Consider the following 15,447-nt stretch of genomic DNA (forward strand, 5'->3'; position numbering starts at 1 on the left):
GCTCTGAAAAAAATAGCTATAATATTATATTTTAATTTTTTTTTAATGTGAAAGCAGCCAGTGTGAGCCGCACCTTGTGCATGTACAGTCCTGGGGCCAGTGGATAAAATTTCCAGAGTCCCTGAAACAATTGCTGGCACTAGAGAGCTTTGAATAAAGCAGTCAGTTATTTATTTGAAGAAAGAAATACTGTCAGAATTTTTATAACATGTCAATGAAATCATCACTTAGCGTTAGAAACTTTTTAAAAAATTAGCCTCNGGGTTGCATGATGTGTTGGCCCATTGTTGGGAGGTTATGTTTAATATGACAGTTGATTTTATGCTTCTTTCCTACCGACACTTGCATAAAAATCAGAGATGTAGTCTCAGGAGGCTGTCTTAAGGCCATGCCAAAGAGAAGAGTATCCATTCAGTTTCATGGAACAGCATTTTGACCACTTGAGAGGTTTGGCAGGAGCATCAGTGATCAAGCCCAGAAAAGTCTATGGTTCCACTGTTGTCGGACTTTCCAAGAGCTGAGCAAACAGTCAGACAAATCGGGCTGTTAGCCGGCTCACCACGAGCCAGCAGGCCCTGTGCAGCCCTCCTTCCCCACCGTCCCCAGGACAGTGATGGATTTCCTTAGCCAGTGTGGTCAGCCACGTGTGCATGTCACGTAAAACAACAACAGTAACAACAAAGCCTGCTGTTTCAGATTCAGTTTTGCATCGTAAATATCCTCGGCTTCACCGAGATGAAGAAGACGATCACAGGCTCAGGGAAGGCAGTGAAGTTATTCCTTAACCACCCTCCCCTGCCTCTCTAGGAATTCTAGTACCCTGGGCAGAGGCCCCCCCTGCCTTTAGACATGAGCCCCCATTGCCTTCCAAAGCAGTAGGCTTTGTGGTTGAAAAGTCCACATGCGTGGAAAATCTTGTATAGTTTGAGCTAACGTTGGTTCCCTGATAACTTCTCCCCACAGGACAAGTCCTAACCTCTTGGTCCACAAAGCAGGTTCCAAATCTCTCCCATGTGAGAGCCCTTAGGGTGTTTGAGTGCACCTCTCAGACCTTCCCTCAGTCTCCCTCTTGTGTAGACTAAATGTTCTCTTTTAGGGGCACCTGGGTGGCTCAGTCGGTTAAGCATCCAGCTCTGGCTCAGGTCATGATCTCACGGTTTGTAGGTTTAACCCCCGCATCGGGCTCTGTGGTGACAGCTCAGAGCCTGGAGCCTGCTTCGGATTCTGTGTCTCCCTCTCTCTCTGCCCCTCCCTGACTCATGCTCTGTTTCTCTCTGTCTCAGTAATAAATAAACATAAAAAAAGTTTTTAATTAAAAAAAGTTCTCTTATAAATTGCATTTATACATGTCATGAGCTTTCCAAGCTCTTACATTTCTAGGGGTCATCCCTGTTAAGAGGCTGCAGTCTTCCAAGGCCCCTGCTGAAATGGGCCACCCAGGATGGCACTGTGTTTCAGATATGGTCTGTCCCGTACCGCGTACTATTGTGTGCAATCAGCTATTGTCTTCCACGTTGTAGGCAGCATACTTACCTTAATGTCACCTGTGTTGGCAGTGGTTCTTTTGGCTGCTAAATGCCCCCAAGTTTGCTTCGGGGTCACCTAAAACCCTTGCGTTCTCATCCCATGAATTACAGCTAATTCAGGTGGGCTTTCTCATTCTGCAATTTTACACTTGGTTTCCAGAACATGATTGCAGTTTTCATTTACCTCTGTTAAGATTCATCTTCTTGGCCTTAGGCCAGGTTTGCAACGTCTTTCTGAATTTTGATTATCACAGTTTAGCGTCACCGACAGTTTTGATAAGCAGACATTCTGTATGTCCTTAAGTTATTGATTAAATGAGATAGTGTTTCTGAGAGTATCTCTTTCAGTCAAAAATCCCAATAAAAAGTAAGGCGTTATTATCATTAAAATTGATAAACAAGGAAGGACCTCAAATGGCAGAGCCCTAGGAAACGCCTCTGGAGGCTGCCTTCTAGGTTGACCTTATTTACTCAACAATCTGTGTAAGTTTATTCAGCTTAGGGCATGATAATGCACCTCGCACATCTCCATCCTTAGCTGTAGGAGTTCTGTGGGAGGTTTGGTAGATGCCTCAGGGAGGTCAAGATGGACTGTGGCAATCCAGTCTTCCAACTAGGACCTCATTTCCCAAGTGGTATGGATGTTCTAGATTGTGGCCTGGCCAGGGTTAACAAGCCCTTGAACTCTGAGTAAGCGGGACATTTTGTAGGAGCATCTTTAAGACAAAACATTCTGGGAAACACAGGGCCCAGAGGGGAGAGAGACCCAGAGAGACAGAGAGAGAGATACCAGTAGCTCTTCCCCTGCACCCTCCTTCCTTGCATGAGTACTTTTACGACCCTGGCCCAAAGGATTCCAGCCCCCGGCTCTTGTCCTCACAGGGCCTGCTGGGAAGAAGAGCTGCCAGGAGGAGCAGGTGCACATCTCTGCAGGGGCTGCCTGCTGGGAGGCCACACTGGGAGTGACAGCCTATGCATGCTCCTCTCCCAGCTGACTGCTCGGCCCCTCCGGGGACCCACGCCATGGCCCACCTCAGCCCTGTGGCCCATTTCCTACTGAACAGCCCCGCTGCTGCTGCGGGTATTGGTGCTGATACCCCTGCCTGGTGTTCCTCTGCTCTCGGGGAGAAGCAGAACCTCCTACGAGCCAGTTAGCAAGTGATAGCAGAAGGCGTGGTTTGGCTGCTGTTCTCCTGAGGCCCAGCTCCCCAGACAGGCTCTGCTGGGCACCCCAAGGACCTTTGACCCTTATTGCCTGGCAACCCTGATGCCTACCTCCACCTCAGGCCCCATTCCTGCCTCTTCAGAGACTTGCTGGGGCCCATGGGCACAAAGGTTCTAAATCATTCAAGCAAATGAGGTTTTCTAGTAAGTTATTAACACCCCCTCCCCCGTACACACACACCCAACACATACACACGTGGTCTTGCTCAGGAGGAAAGAAGGGCACTTCGGCTAAAGAGGCAGATTTGACCCTCCAGTGAACATACCTCATGCACAGAGCTGGGGCACATGGGCTGCACTCAGTAGTTTCAGGTTTACGTTTGTTTTGGAGAAAGGGGGATGTGATGCTCCTGCCTCCTTAGGCCCCAGAGGCGTGTCAGACAATGCAGCATGCATATTTACTGTCCTATTACACTTTCTGGAATGAACAACAGAAGGAAAATATCTCCTCCCCCAATGGAAGTTGGAGTCCAAGTTCATTTCAGTCCAGGACTCTGTGAAAAGAAACTCTGGCCTGATTTCATGGACTTCTATTCAATCATACTTGTATTTTAAAACCATTCAGCTATTCTCACTTACTGTTGCTCTTCATCACCAGAACTGTAGTTCTTCTGTTCTTAGCATTTCAGCAGGGGGAAGGGGGAAGGTGGACAGAGCCCCTCTCATCGGGAGCCCTGGATGGAGCCTGAGCTACTTGTCTGCTGGGCTCATGCTGGCAATGCCCTAGATCTGCTTGCGGGCCTACTTGCCACAAACCCTGTGTTTGACACTGTGCTTCCTGGAACCTTGCGCGCACATTAGCTCCCTTTCCCCTGTGGCTCAGAGAGGGCAATCAACTTGACCAGGGTCACTCAGGTAGCTTTTGGCTAAACTCAGACATGAGTTAAGCTCTCCTTACTCTTAGTCCAGGGATCTTTTGGGGATCTTTCTGATTCTAACAACAACAACAACAACGAAATATGTGAGATACCACCATTGTATTCATTAAGGTGGTTATCTGAAAACGGAATCATCTCTTCAGCTAACTCTCCGAGGTAAAGACCTGAATATTTATGTTATGCTCTTTAACCTAAACATACACTGCTTATACATCTACTGTGTGCCACATATAATGTTAGCCTCTGGAAGGCATACACACTCAGGCACACACACACACATACACACACACACACGTATGTGCACACACACGGCTCCTCTTGCCTTCACTATGAAACCGTTTCCAAAGGCCTCACATAGTGCATTCCTCCCTGATGCCTTGGCACATCTTCCTCGCGAGGTGATTAGTATATCAAACCAAGCAAGCCCTTCTCAGGAAGGTTCTTGACTTTTTATTCTTTCTAGATCCCAGTGATTGGTACATGATGACTACTCAGTACAAGTTAGTAGAGCAAAATGCAGGGAATTCACCCAACAGACCCTGCCATTTAGTAATTGTGGCCTTGGACAAGTCATGTCACCTCTTTGTGTCTCCAGAGCAGTATGATGGTAACTCATGCCTCTTTAGTTTGTAGGACAAAAAGACTGAGTGTGGGAAATAAGTGTCTAGCGCACTGTAAGCACTTGGGAAATCTTGATATGGTTACAATTAATTCATGCATAGAAGCCGTAGATGCTAACAATAACATGTCACGTTAACCAGGTACCACATACTAGGCACTGGAGATACAAAGTTGAGTAAGACAAGGCTTTGGGCAACATCCTAGTTATCACAAATAACAGCCAGTCAGACAGCTCTATGTTAGATGAGTATGGGATGCATTTGAAATTAGGAGGGTCCGGAATCCAGACCATCTTCTGCTCCTCAGCCGATGGCACACCCAGCTTGTGTGGCTAAGTCCAGTAAAGTGAGTCTACCCATTAGAGTCTTAGCCATAAGCCATAGTATGGATAATATGGTGGAGAAATAATCACTGGTGGAAAATTGTGCCTTTTCTGATTTTTCAGGGTTTGACTGTGAAGTCTTCAGATCACATTAATCTAAGCATCTGCCTCATCATTACTGACTTAGGCCTTTCTACATTAACCATGTTAGTCAACTTTACAATAACAGTCAACCTACCTGGTGTAGTGGAAAGAGTATATGCTTTGGAGTCCCAGTATTCACTTACCACTGCCCAAGGAGAAGATGAGTCCCTGCTTTATTTCTTTCTTGGGGAGGATCGAAGGAGCCCAGAGATGAAGGAGTTACAGAACAGTTACACGCTCGTGCGTGTCTGTGTGTGCATGTGAGATTTTTGTTGTTAATGGAGGAGTGAGGCTTGGTGTTAAGCATGGGTGCTGGGCACTGGAGCCTGTAGTAAAAGCTTTGGCAACACTGTGGAGCAGGTGCTCATCCCTACCCGATGAGTAGGCAGACTTAGTACAGTTGGATTAAGGGTGTGTGGGTGTTCTTATCTTGGGAATAGCAAGAGCATAAAAAATAGATTAATATCCTTGAGTGTGAATGAAAAGGATGATAATAGAAGGTCTGCTGTGAGCTCTCCACACCTTACGGGTCTAGCTCATTTTGAGAAGTGAAAGAGCTTGCTCCAACGTTCTTTGCTGAAGACATCCTTTCAGGAAATTATATTCCTTTCAACTGCATCTTCCCTACCTTAATCAAATGCATCGGTGATAACATGGAATCGGATTGCCGTTTCATGAAGTCTCGTGTTTCAAATACAGAGAATCAGTTGTCATTGAAAATGCAAAAGTGTTTGCAGTTCTATGTGGACTGGCCAGCAGGGTGGTGCACTCTGAGGGTAATTCAATATAATCCGATTCCACCACAGAGAAAATTCAGATGACCTGGGGGAGAAGGTACACCTTTGAGAAGGGAGTTCATCCTTCCAGGTGTATTAAACACCTTTTAAAAAGCCCAGAGGCACACCTCTAAGGCAAGCGGTGAAAAGGGATACAACTAAGCCTCTCATCGATTGAGGCATACTACCCAGTTGTTGATAAGAGAACACTTCTTATCCCAGGCTGGGGCTCACTGCCCCTTGATTAGCTCTGGCCAAATTGGGACCTGTATCTTGTTAATGGAACTAATTTTAGAGAAGACCAGCTTTAATCAGAAAAAAAAAAATCTAGAATTTGAAAGAAATCATTCAGTAACCAGAATTCGGCTTAAAACTGTTATCACATAGAGTTACTTTGGGCCAGTTTTGATGAATACATAAACAGCATTTGTCACAAACGTGATCAACTGCATACAAATGCACAACTCAAAACCACTTGAAAACAGTCTCTCTCCTAAGTAGGTTAAGCATCCCCTCTAAATCTTGTATGCATTTTTAATGTCCTTAACGCCTCCTGTTAAATAGTGCTAGGTAGAACCCAATCTGTGTCAGCCCTTGTCTGAATCATACTTACAAATTCAGCTTCGGTGGTGCAGCACTGTGAATGAATCTGTGAAGTATCTCCTTGCATTACAGCTCTTCATACATCAAAGACTCTTTTTGAACTCGGTAATTATAGAAGGGAAAAAAAACATGTTTTAGTGCTACCTGAGAGTTCTTATTAATATTACCTTTGAAATGACTAATTATGTTACCCATAAAGATTGGGAAAGAATTTATGTAACTGACTCATTAAAGATGGCCTTTCATAAACTTTGATCCTTTCTGCTCCTCCCCACAGCTCTCCTTTCTTTCCACTATTGCATTGATTTTTATGTTTCATGTTTATATATGAAAATGCCTGATGATGCACGCTGGTGCCCTCCCGCTTCACAAACTTTGTCACCTCTGGTGCCGGGATGTTGAGCATGTGATTTAATTATCCTTACTCTTTGGGTAAAGTGTGTTGGCCACGAGCCCTAAGACTCCAGTAAGATTTGAACAACAACTCTTTTCAGACTGAATGTTTGAAGGAATTGAGAAGGTGCCCCTGCTAATAACAGAGAGCGGGAGCCCACAGGGCTCCTCCTACTTTTGAGACTTGGACTCACAGACACATTATGTGTACGGCTGGGCGGAATGGTGCCGCCAATCTCAAAGTAACCTTCTCTATGAATGAGAAAGAATTCTCCTTGGCTGCCTCTTCTTTGCATGGGAAAAGCGGCACGTACCCAATCTTGTCACTGTTAGGCTACCCCCAGAGAAATGAGTATCGGAGTATCCAGAATGTGGGTAGTGATAGTGCGGCCCTCCCTTGAGCTGGCAGATCACACCTGATCCAGGATACCGCGAGTTAGAAGAGCCCCAGGCAATCAGGAGTCCTTCCTGGGAGCACCTAAGATAGCTGACAGAATGCAGAACTCAAGCATTAGAAGAAAAGTTGAAGGTCCCCAATGAATGAACGAACCAGCTGCACATGTCTCAGACTAGAGAAAAGGCAACAGCAGGGGACAGGGTCACTGTCTTCCAACAGCTGAAGGTCTGTCATGCGAAGGAAGAGGGAACGTGTTCTGGGCAGTTCCAAAGTACTGTCCGTAGGTAGAAGCTCCTGGGAGACGGGCATTTGGCTCACGACCAGGAAGAATAGTGTGATCGAGCTGTGTCAACATGGGACAGGCTGCTTCCAGCATTAGTGAGCTCCCTGTCACTGGTACTGTGCAAGTGGATGTTGGATGCGTGTCACAGGTAGGCTTCAAGCACTGGTGTGGGCCAGGGGAATGGAGCAAATGAATTTAAGTTCCCCTGAAAACAATTAGGCTAACTAAGTCAGTAAGTATTTATAAAGGGCCCTTCTATATTGAGTGCCAAGAAGGTGTTTGATTTTCTCAATGCCCCAAAATAAAGTTGCTTTGTTTTTCCTCACCAGGAGATGACCCATTCCTGGCCTGCTCCTCTCACTGCCATGCATACTTCTGGAAACTCTGAGAAGAACACACTTTCCATCCCAGGACAGGTCAATTCTCTTCCTTCCTCCATTTTCCTTTATCTTAGTTTAATTGTACTGGTCTTTCCATTGGATTCTCGAAACTAAAAATGGCCTTGGTGTTCTGGTGCCATAAAATCTAGGCTTCCTCTTGCCCCTTTGGGGATATTAATAGCTATCCTGTTTTTACCGAGAATCTTTAGAGGCATATATCCCCAGACACTGGCATGCATGATGCACTACCTATAGCACAGCCACTGTGCTCAGAACTGAGGAATCAGAAGTGGGAGCTCATCTCTTAAGAAGACCAAATAGATGATTTGGCAGCAACATCCAAGACTTTTAAAAAAAAAATTATTTAATGTTTACTTACTTGAGAGAGAGAGACAGCAGGCACAAGTGGGAGAGGGACAGAGAGAGAAGGAGACACAGAATCTGAAGCAGGCTCCAGGCTCTGAGCTGTCAGCACAGAGCCCGATGTGGGGCTCGAACCCACGAACTGTGAGTTCATAACCTGAGCCAGTCGGTTGCTCAAACGACCGAGCCACCCAGGCTCCCCATCCACGACTTTTTAAATGAAAAAAACCTATACTCTTCACTCTAATGGATCAATTTTCAATTTTGTATGTCACCTTCCAGTCCTTGCGCACAAGCACACAGATCTTTACATGCCAACACATCATATTGACAGAACTTCTTTTATAGTTCTATTGTCAAATGTTTTGTTTTTTCCCCTCACCTGCTCCCAGTAAGAATTTCCTCTCACCATCAGTTTCTAAAATGCCTAAATAACCATGGCTATTCTAATAACACACTTTAAAAGAAAAAGTAATGTCTTTCTCCTGTCCTTCCTTCCATCCAATTAACCATCCATTCATCCATCCATCCATTTATTCAGAAACCATTTTCTGAGGACATACAACAGACTTACAGTTAGGGATGAAGAAAAGCCCTCTACATGTTATGAGCTAAATGACACAACAAAGTAGAAAATAGTTTCATAGAGAGTAAAAGGTTCAGAGAAGTATATAACAATCCCTGGGTGTTGAGGAAGTGCTCACAGAGCTGGCGGCATTTGCAGGGTGCAAACAACTTTGAGGGGCGAAGAAAGGCCCAAGAGAAGAACCCTCCATGTGGAAGAACAGGATGGGCAAAGGCACAGCGAGATGAAGGATCGCCGTGTGATCCATGCTGGTATCGTGTCGAGGGGCTGGCTCAGAGTCGTGTGGTGGGAGGCGGGAGAGAGATGAACCCCTGGCCAGCAAGTGCATGTCTGTGAAAGACCCCGAGTGCCAGCCAAGGAGTGTAGACTTTATTTGTAGAAGGAGAAATATAGCCAGATCCTTCAGTTTTTAGGGCCATGAGTTCAACAATGACATTGGCCTTAACTGCCTTCAGTTATCCCCTCCCACCTTTGAAAGGGGGTCAGAAGTAAGTGAGCAGCAACCTTCTCTGTCCAGGTCCAGTGTGTGTTGTTCCTGTATGCCTGTCGACTGTCCCTTTTTAGGCTGCCCTGGGCTGGCATCCTCCTCCCTAGCATCCTAGCCAAGGGATTAGCCAAGCCGTTTTGGGCATTGAATCCAACACTTATACAGCAATTGCAGTGTTTTCAGCTGCGTTCTCCAATTTTAGAGATAATTTGCGCAAGTTGCGATTTTGACATTTACCAGTGTATACAATAGAACCGGTTGTTTAAATGGGCTTTTGTAGTAAGTGCACAATTTGGAATCAGGCACGATTTGCATTTTCTGCCAATTATCTGTGCTCCCATCAACCCCATGATAAAGGTAGAAGAGACTGGGATAAAATGGTGAGACCAGGATGGCTACACACCCACTCTTTTGTTTCACTTGGTTCCTGCCAAAACATTGGTTTGAAAGAAAAGTACATTTTAAATAACAGTAATGGCATCAACAACATAATGCCACGAAGTGCCTCACTGTGTTGGAAGCAGATAATATCTAGCAAATGATTCAGTCCTCACTACGACCCAAAAAGAATGGTAATTTGACTCTCCCTAATTCATAGAGGAGGAAACTGAGACACAGAGTAAAGTAATGTGCCCGAATGACCCAGCTAGTCAATCAGGGAACCAGCCTCTAGACTCAGGTGTTCTGGTGATATGTTTATCACACAGATTTACAGATGGCTTTGTTTAAATTCCATCTTCCAAAATGGGGACACGTACAGTAAAAACATGAGCCCCCTTTCCTCAGTGCTTGCACCGGAACTAGGTGACACCACCCTCTCAGAAAGCATCCATTTCATACATCCGTGGTAGAGCTTGTGCAGCCGTAAAGGTGCTGTCTTAATTGCCTTCAGAGCTGCAGGCATGGCTGCTTTTCATCGTGGTTCTGCCAGTTGCTGGCTAGGTGGTCCCATTCAAGTTCTTCTGAGCCTCAGTTTCCCTATCTGTACCGTCTGTGTGGAGGTTTGTGTGTGCACACACACGTGTGGATGTGTGCTATATCCTCCCATTGGATTTTTTCGGGTCAAAGAGTCAGTGATTCTGCAAGCTTACAAAAGTGGACACCATTCAAAATTCCCAACTTACTTATGTTTATTTATCCATCCCAAATTGAAAGTGCTATGTTTTCTCATAGAGAATGGAAAAACCCACAAGGAAGGGAATACCTTGCTAAGCAGAAGTGAGGGAAGTAATAGCGTCCTCAGGGGAAGTTCAGTCAAGGTTTCATGGAGGGAATCAAACTCCAGACAGAGGCTGGCACTCTACAACCTGTGGGCTTTTAGATTTTTTAAACGGTTAGGAGTTTCAAAAGAAAAAGCATGTAAATATTGTTATGAGGATTAGGAGTTATACGAATTATGTGAAATAACATGGGTGATATGAATTCAAATTTCAGTGTCTATAAACCAAGCTTTCTGGGAACCCAACCACACTAATTCATTTATGTATTAGCTATGACTACTGTCACATTACAACGGCAGAATTGAATCATTATGACAGAGACTGCATGCCCCCCAAGGCTTAAAATATTTAGTCTCCAACCCATTACAGGAAAAGTTGGCCAATCCCTGCTCTAGAATCTAGATCCTATGGGAGCATCTCATTGTAGGATTATCAAGGCTGTTATTTAAAATAGCCTCACAGAAGTTTGTGAACACAATTTGGCTTCGATATCGTCTATTACTAAAATTACTTGTATGACATGTCTATGAACAAAATTCACAGATTGAAGTCAGGCATTTTTTAAAATTTTAGATTATGCACATCAATAATTATTGCATAAAGAATGCAGATTTTTCCCACAACCAACCTACTTCCGATCAGGGTTGGGTGTTTGTACAGTAACTTGGGTAATATCCAGAGGTGTTTCGTTCTTTTGAAATTCTGGTTTTAAAAAGGGTTCCCCAGCTTAACATTAAAAATGGTATCAGGAATACATAACTCCAACTCAAATTCAGTAAATAACATAACCCTCAAATTCGTTTCATGAATCACTGCCCTGATGCTTTGAACAACTGATGGTTCTGGTCTAAAGTCCAGAATTCTTGGGTGAAGTTTAAAAATTCAGTACAGTTTTCTGGGACCAGTACAATGACTGGCTGCATGTTTCACTCTCTGATGAAGTTTACCTGACTTTCTAACTTGTCATTTGATTCCTAAGGGTATATAAGCCCAAACTTCCCCATACGATCATGATGAGATCCCTTTTAAAAAACAAAAGGTAGAAATATTGGTATATAGTTAAGGACATACAAATGGTTAACCACTCATTCTGGGAAATGAGGTATTGTGGATGATCGAAATTCTTGGATAACTAAAGGCTATCCTTCCATAGGAATCATGTAATACGAATCTTTCTGAGATGTAATTAATATTTTTCTGACTTCTTATAAAAATTATATGGAACACGCTTTAGTCTTTCTTGATAACTTAGACATTATGATGAGCACTGGCTATTGAACTATGCTGTAATACTGTACTGTACTGTAATTATGCCCTCGGGAGCTATTAAGATGGGTAGGAGTGCTTGCCTCTATATTAAGTGGCCATAGACTCTTGTGCTTTTTAAGTTCTGACTTTGCTGTGTCACTCTCTGGCCCCTTGTGCTGTCGTTTCTCATGTCTCAGTGTTCTGAGCAGCTGTGCCTCTAGTACGATTTCCCTTTCCTCGCTATCTATGATTTGCTAAGGAGTGGGAATCAAATGGCCAAGCTTGTTAGAGTTTTTAACCAAAAGTCAATTCTCTATCGAGTGAGGGTGGAGAAACCTTTGAGCAGCAGTCTGCATGGGCTTTGTGATAGCTCTTTAGTTGAGAGGCCTTTTCCATCTCTTGTGGAGTTTATGGTAGTCTTCTGGAGTGGCGATCTTGCTGGAAGTGAAGTCTCCTGGGCAACAGAATCATGCTGAATAGGTAGCAGAACTTGCTTTCCGTGAAAGCACAGTGTTACTGTTCTTGATTGCTTCTCTTAAAGACAATGATACCGTGATTCTATTTTTCTTCTGGAGGGTGGCAAGATTCAGCTTAACGAGTGGATTACTTACCGCAGTGGTTGACATAACTGATTCCTGTATTTACTTGAATTCATGGTCTCCCTTTCGAGGCTCTTGTCTCGCAGTCAAGATTTTCCCTTCCATCTGCATGGTGTTGTGCCACCACGTACGTCATTGCGGTGCCTCTGCCTTTAAGTTTCTTCAGGCTCCACACAGGTGTGCCGTGCTCCCCAAAAGCCCGCTGTGTCTGCATCTGTGTTTCTCAAAAACAGTGAATGAATTGTGTGCAGGAAGGCTTTCAAGTCAAATTCAAATCCCTTTAAATAAGGTGCTCCACTAACCTATTTCAAGTCACTTCCTACACTTCACCAAATTTGTAATGAAGTCTTAAGAACCCAAATTTGTAAAGAAGTGTGAAGAACCCTCCTCTTGTGAAAATTAGACCCATCTATTGCACATGTGTCACAGCAAAGGTAGAAAATTGGAGTGGTTCCTATCAAAAGGAGCAACTGAGCAAATCTATTAATTACTGCCTTATTTACGCTTCTCCAAAAACCATGATCATTGGTTTGAACCAGGCCCCCTTTACTTCCTTAGAGACATCATTGCCTAGCTATGTGAGAAATTAAACACTTGAATTTCACACATGTGGGTCATTTGTTCCCATGTTGTGCACACTTCCAAATAGATACTGGTCTTACTTGTAGTTCTGATGAAATGGCAGTTATGGTCATGTTGCAGCAGGTTCAACCAGCAAATCTGTACCCTTCAAATAGAGCTACGGACGGAAGCCTAATTACTAGAATTGTTAACAGCGGTTTCCTTTGTGCAAACATTAGTCAAGTCCTATCTTCAACAATAACAGATACACCTCTTGTTCCCTTTGTGTCATTTAACTAATATCTATATTATGTGTGTTCTTCCTTATAGGAATCCCAACATCTGACCCCAGGATTCACCTTACAAAGTAGGTGTTTTCAAAAAAAAATTCTTCTCAGTCCAAACATTCATGGCCTCTCCCCCTCCCCCAGATTCTTCTCATTCCTATCTAATATCATTAAAACATGGATTAACAATAGCAAAAAGTCATACTGTGATTCATCCAGTTGGCCCCTTTGTTTTATTCATGTGTTATTTATGACGGGATGCTGTGAAAACATATAACTGGAAGGGCTGCATGTGTGAAGACCAGTTGCACTGAGACTGATCATTTGACAATGGGAAACACGGAGAGTAATTGTGGTGCCTTTCTTTTCAGAGTGGAGCGACCCGACCGCCAGAGCTTCTACAAAGTCAGTACCGCTCGAGTCGTAAGTACTTTGGTTTCCAAAACAGGCTTCTTCGGTGGCATCTGGTAAGGGAACAGTGCCTCAGTGCTGCGCAAATCTTGTTCTTTGTCCTGCTTCTTGACAATAAGAACCTTGACTCCTAATACTTTGGGGTTCAGTTAGAGAGGAGAAGGAGATTTCCCACAATAAGCAAGTCACAGTAAAAGTGAATGAGATCACCATTAGACTCTGTAATGATGTCAATAAGGCTGGACTGGTACCTGGAGTATGAAATCACTATGATTCTTGACTGGTTGTTTGAACATTATGTAACTTCAGCCACAGACACCATTGGGCACAATATCTAACACCCTGAGCAGGACGGAGCAAGGACATGTCTTGGCAACCATGTTTGCAGGTCATCTGGGAACTGTATATTGAAGGCAAACAAGGGCAGCCTGGAAGAGATCGAATAAGAGATTACATGGCACTGGGTTGAAGTTCAGAAGCCAGGGCTCTGTGACTCACTCAGCACCGTCTTCATTTCTTATTAATGTTAACTGAAGGAGGGGTATGGAGAAACCAATTTCCTCAGATTAACTGTTGTAGATTTTGTAATATCCATTTGTCCAAGAATGTATCAAGGGAGTATTTCTTTCACAACTTCTTTCATTCCTAATAATAGAAAATGAAAGTCGACTTTTCTATGTGAGTAATAGTTACTTACTTGAAAATTTTCGAAATGAAATAATTTATGACATTCAAGTGGTCTAATGCCACACTTGAAGTGAATTGCTCACCTTTTGGAAGATCACGAATAATTGCATAGAACAACTGGGAATGACTCCCACATAGACCAAAGCTCTGTGGAGGTCAGTGGCATGCCCGTGTTCCTGGTTCTATTTGACAGCAAAGTTCCCAAAGCCCTGACCCCATCGCCAGTGCTCTTATTTGGTTTTCTGGCCTGATCTGCACCTTCCAATTCAAAGTTCAATTTCAGCAACCAAGAATTCTCATTTAACGAAGTGAGAAAAAATAAGAAAGGGGGAAAATAAAACTATAGCCCTGAATTAAAGACTAAATTATATAGAAACACAGAAATTAAAATCATCTTTGATATTGTTCATTTCAGTGTTTCCATTCATCACATTTTAACTTGCCCTTTCCCTTGTCAGTCTAGTAAACAATAGATGTTATTCTCCTACCTTACCTTTCTCCCATTAAAATGTCAGTAAAATTCATACACACACACACACATACACACACACACGTGTGCCCGCGTGTGAGCACTTAGGGAATCAACACAGGTTTCCAAACGTGAAAAAATAAAAAAACATTTTCCCCACTGTAAAATGATCTTACTCCTAAAGCAAGAGTATTAGGCTCCTGCTGTGAAATACGCTGATTTCCATACAGACCATAAAATTCAATATTTCAATAGTTTGTAACTAACAGAAATAAACTCGTCAATTGTGATTTATAGTTAGAGGCAGCATTTCCAGAAAACGGCACTTCATAGCACAAGGGTATACTGTGTAATTCAGTAGGACTGAGGTTCTCTATAGAAAGCATTGATAAAACTAGAAGACACAGAGTCTGTTTTCTGAATGAGCCACCCTCTTTGTGGCTGCTGGATCTAAAGACCGAGCATTGTCCATCAGACTTTGGCTGGAATGAGTTTTCTTTATGGTAGGGTATAGGTTTAACAAAGGACAGATAGAGTTATAATAATGATTTTTATTTTTAGCTTCCAAATGGTTAACTGCTTAGCCATTACTATCACTCTCCCATATTTCACTACAGTGTGATTTTCAAACCAACCTCTAGGATTTTCCATGGGGCAGAGTAATCCTTCAGGCAACTAAGAGCATTCTGTGTGTAGACAGACTGCTGATACCTTGAGTTTGGTGGGAAACAACCCCTCAGTTGGCCCTGCTGCAGGAGAGACCACTTCCCGAGGTCAGTGAACGTCCTGAACATGCACCCACCACCTACTGCAGTAAGAGAGATGGGAGTCTTACAAGCAGAATCCCTTCATTACTGTGATACTTTATTAGTTTTCCTCATCTGGCCTTCTTTTCCCCAGTTGAAGAAGTGTAGATCTTCCATTTGGGCCTGGATTGTTTGGAAGGACGGCATGCATGGGCAGCAGGTTCGAGAACACTGAT

At 43.6% G+C, this 15,447-nt stretch overlaps 1 protein-coding gene across 1 annotated transcript in view; it reads left to right on the forward strand.

The window, feature by feature from the left end:
* Positions 1-15,447, forward strand: part of AFF2 (ALF transcription elongation factor 2) — a 299,562-nt gene that overhangs the window by 141,471 nt on the left and 142,644 nt on the right. Inside the window, exons 3-4 of the mRNA XM_077756047.1 lie at positions 12,942-12,978; positions 13,270-13,303. Of these exons, the coding sequence (XP_077612173.1) occupies positions 12,942-12,978; positions 13,270-13,303 (71 nt within the window). The remainder of the gene's footprint in view (positions 1-12,941; positions 12,979-13,269; positions 13,304-15,447) is intronic.

Source organism: Crocuta crocuta, unplaced genomic scaffold, assembly GCF_008692635.1.
Source record: "Crocuta crocuta isolate KB4526 unplaced genomic scaffold, BGI_CrCroc_1.0 scaffold695, whole genome shotgun sequence".
Lineage (NCBI taxonomy): Eukaryota > Metazoa > Chordata > Mammalia > Carnivora > Hyaenidae > Crocuta > Crocuta crocuta.